General features: G+C 35.4%; 1 protein-coding gene across 1 annotated transcript; it reads left to right on the forward strand.

Moving 5' to 3' along the window:
• The first annotated feature begins 701 nt into the window (after window positions 1-701).
• LOC127129258 (embryo-specific protein ATS3A) lies at window positions 702-1,846 on the forward strand. The gene is made up of 2 exons (XM_051058501.1): window positions 702-896; window positions 1,164-1,846. Exons 1-2 carry the CDS (start codon window positions 795-797, stop codon window positions 1,623-1,625), a joined length of 564 nt encoding a protein of 187 aa, XP_050914458.1. The 5' UTR covers window positions 702-794; the 3' UTR covers window positions 1,626-1,846.
• Window positions 1,847-4,092: the final 2,246 nt, after the last annotated feature.

The following is a 4,092-nucleotide window of genomic DNA, read 5'->3' on the forward strand; positions in this document are numbered from 1 at the left end:
CCAAGAACTCAGTGTTGCATGGGAGAAGCAAGCATACGTGAGATTATTGTTTGTGTATATAAGTGAGTAGTGTGCTTAGCCATTAAGTAATGTAATACACTGTACGCAAAAGTAGTGGAGTAATCATTCTCTGTGTAACCATAAGTGGAATTGTACTGGAAGATAGTTAGAGTTTGTTATTCTCTCTCTTTCTTCTCTCCCTTCCTTCATCTCCATCTTCTTCACCTTGTGCACCAACAAAATTGTGATACCTACAATCACACCTTACCTCACAATGATTGGTCCAATGCGATAGTTATTTTCCATAGTAGTGATTCTTTTATCAAAAATCGATTCAAAGCGAAATGATTACACTCTTAAGAGTAATGGTATTGAGAATTTGTTGACCGGGTAAAAAAGAAAGAGAGAAGTGAAAAACAAAAGTAGGGGGAAAATATTCTACAACATTAATTAGGAGAAATTTAATTATTACTTTATACTAATGTGCGGGAATCTAACTTTAGTTAACCTTTAATCCGACAATGGATTAGCATTAACCAGAAGATACTTTCTCCCTTAATCAAGAAAAAATTAAGCTCAGGTAAAGTGAAGAAGCATAAGTGAAATTAAAGAAACCTCTTTTCATTTAGAAGAACATATAGAGCTATAATACATTTAAATATTCAGTAATATGCACTTTACGAGTGAGTCAAGTTAAGAATGAAAAATCGGAATATTTATCTATATATTCTAAGTTAAAACGCGTAAGTGCAACAAAATGTTCATATCTTTGTATATACTTGGAAAACGGCAAAATGGAGCTGGTGAAGAACAATGGAGGATATTTCCTCTTTTGTTGTGTGCTTTTGCATGTTATTGTAGTCGGATGTGAGAGTCTAGAAGCACCACTACAAAAGGTAATAATATTATATCTATAAAAGGTTGCGGTCGCGTAAAGGCTTTCGCAATTTCGATCGATACAGATCTCACAACATTAATCGTGGTCGTCGTAGTGTGAATTAACTAAAATTTAATCTTTAATATAAAAATTGTGAATGACATTTTGTCGCCGCCATTTTAGTGGTCGCCGTCCGGTTTTTTAAAACATGGCCTTGTTATTTTTGCGTCTAGGTATCATCAATTAAAATAATTTTGTTAACAAACTTTGTCTTTGAACATTGCAGAAAACTTGCACCTATGTCATCACAATACAAACCACATGTACATGGGGAGGTGAAACCTCAAACCATGTGAGCCTAAGATTTGGAGACACAAACTCAAGTGAAATATTGGTTAGACACCTAAACTCCAAGCATCTAAGACAAGTTGACCCATTGGAGCCTGATGTTCTTGATGACATCCCAAGAAAACCATTTCAAGCGTGCATGGTCGATCAATTTGTCGTCACGGCGCCATGTGTTGAGTCTCCCATCTGTTACTTGTACCTCAAGTTAGTCGGGAATGACGATTGGCGGCCAGGATTTGCACAGGTTGATGTGCTTGAGGGCTCTCACCTTAGCTCCAATAATTTCTATTTTAGAAGGTATCTGCCTAGGCTAGTTTGGCATGGTTCAGATGCATGTGATAGTGAGGTTACTCCTTTTGGCTTCAAGAAGAAGAGAAAGGTTCATGTTGAGAATCCATGAGTGGTGTAAGATTATGTACAACTTTCTATTTTATAGTGTTTCTCATGTAAATGTATTTATCTTCTTGAAATGTAAGTTGTTGAATACTAATGTCTCTTAAGTAAGAGATCGCTATCAAAAATGATGGTTGCATCTATACTTATGGGCTTGAAATTCTTGTACATATTATGAATATATGTTAACGACTTTTAAAGGTTAACGAAATTTGGATGTTTCCATATCATTCAATATTTTGGGTTTTCTCTTTCATATTCTTATATTTGTTTAGGATTTGTAATTTGAAATTACGGTTAGTGGCATTCCTACGTCGCTTCATGGCAAGGTTATTCATGAACCTTTGGACGAGTTCTACATGTGTGTGGTTGGAACTTTTAAGGAACCTTTGGAGATTGGTTTCATTCAAAGTCATATGAACTTACATGAGTACTCAAAAATCAACAGTGTTCTTGGAAGATGACACTTTATTTCTCAGCTACTCAAAGAAAAGTTTTCTCAGAAGATTTTTTGGAGGCAAATTTTGGATGGAGGTCTGTGCTTTATTTTTCAGGTTAGTTTGGTGGTCACTTAGTCTACTTTTAAAATGCATATTGTATGGTTTAGGTTGGAACTTGTAACCACAAGGATAGTAGAGTGTGGAGAGGGAGACAGTGGGTGAGAATGAGAAAGAAAATAATTGAGGGTGAAAAATATGTGGATTAATTCATTCATAAGATACCCGAAGGGTGTAAATACAACTAAACAAGATGGGGGTACAATTATCAAATAAATAAAACTGAAAACTTATAAGTGTAACTGGTTGACATATTATGTCAACCAGTTGGACTTAGCTACTGACTCAATGTTTAACTAAAAAGTTTCAGGTAAAATCGATTAGCATAAAAGTGCAATCGACTACATGCACGTGAATTAGCTTTTATCTCTTAACATACCATCTCAATTCATCTGCTCCAAGTCTTCCATGCCCATTAGTTTCCTCAATCTCTTGAACACCTCAATTGTGACTTCTTTGGTAAGAAAATTGGTCACTTGGTCTTCACTTCTAGAATATCTCAATTTCAACCTTCCTTAAATTCTCTCAAGTATTGAAACTTCATCTCAATATGTTTGCTTCTCTCATGTGGATGGGGTTCTTAGCAAGATTTATAGTGAAAACATTATCAACCATGAGTGTTACGGTGTCACCATCTTCGTTGCACAACTCCTTCAACAGATTTTTCAACCACACAGCTTGATACGCACACAACGAAGTTGCAATGTACTCGGTCTTACAAGAAGAGAGTGCATTTACCGTTTCCTTCTTCGAACACCGAGAGATTGGTATTTTTTTAATATAAATATGTATACAAGTGTAGATTTTCTATCATCTTTATCTCCACATCAATTAGAATCAATATATCAGAGTAAATTGCATTATCTGCCTTTTTCAATTGTAGGAAACAGAATTCCGCAACCAACCAAACCTTTGACGTATCGCATAATCCTCTTGATTGCTGCCAAGTGAGACATCTTTGATCTCTCCATGGATCTTCTCACAATATTGACACTAAACGCCAAATTCGATCATGTATTGCACAAGTAACGTAAGGATCTAATCAGCCTCTGATACTGAGTTGGATTAACATCTTGCTTATCCTCATTCTTCAAAAACTGCAGCCTCGAATCAATCGGAGTAATGGCAGCATTACAATGCTCCATTTCAAACTTCTTCAAAATCTCAAGCGCATACCTTCTTTGGTGCATGAGCACATCCATTTTGGACTTGTAAAACTCAATATCAAGGAAGTATGTCATGAGGCCTAGGTCGGTCATCTCAAACTCCTTCATAAGCTCATCCTTGAACTTAGAAATGCACAATTCATCGTTGCATGTAATCAACAAATCATCTACGTATAGACAAAGGATTATCACCCGTTCATTTTTATCTTTCCTCACATACACACCATGTTCGAATACACACTTCTTGAAGTCAATATTTATTAAGAAACTATTTATCCTCTTGTTCCAAGCTTTTGGATCCTATTTTAAATCGTACAACACTTTCTTCAATTTATAGAACTTTAACTCTTGGTTTTTCACAAAAAAACCAGGGGACTGTTCTACATAAACCTCTTCTTTAAGTGGTTTGTTCAAAAATGTAGATTTCATGTCCATTTGATAAATGGACCAATTGTTGTTATTTGCAATCCCAACAAATAATCTGATGGTTTCAATTCTAGCCACCAATGCAAATACCTCTTCAAAGTATATGTCTTTTCTTTTCAAAAATCCATTTAAAACTAATCGATCATTATGCTTGATTATTTCACCCTTGGGATTTTCCTTCACTTTGTACACCCATCTTAAACCAGTTGGCTTCTTTCCTTCGGATAGATCAACTAGATCCTAAGTCTTGTTCTTCTCAAATCCTCCTCTATTTTAACAGGTTCAAATTCTTCCATAAGTTCAAAATAGACAAAACCACCATAGT

The sequence above is a fragment of the Lathyrus oleraceus genome, chromosome 3 (assembly GCF_024323335.1).
Source record: "Lathyrus oleraceus cultivar Zhongwan6 chromosome 3, CAAS_Psat_ZW6_1.0, whole genome shotgun sequence".
Lineage (NCBI taxonomy): Eukaryota > Viridiplantae > Streptophyta > Magnoliopsida > Fabales > Fabaceae > Lathyrus > Lathyrus oleraceus.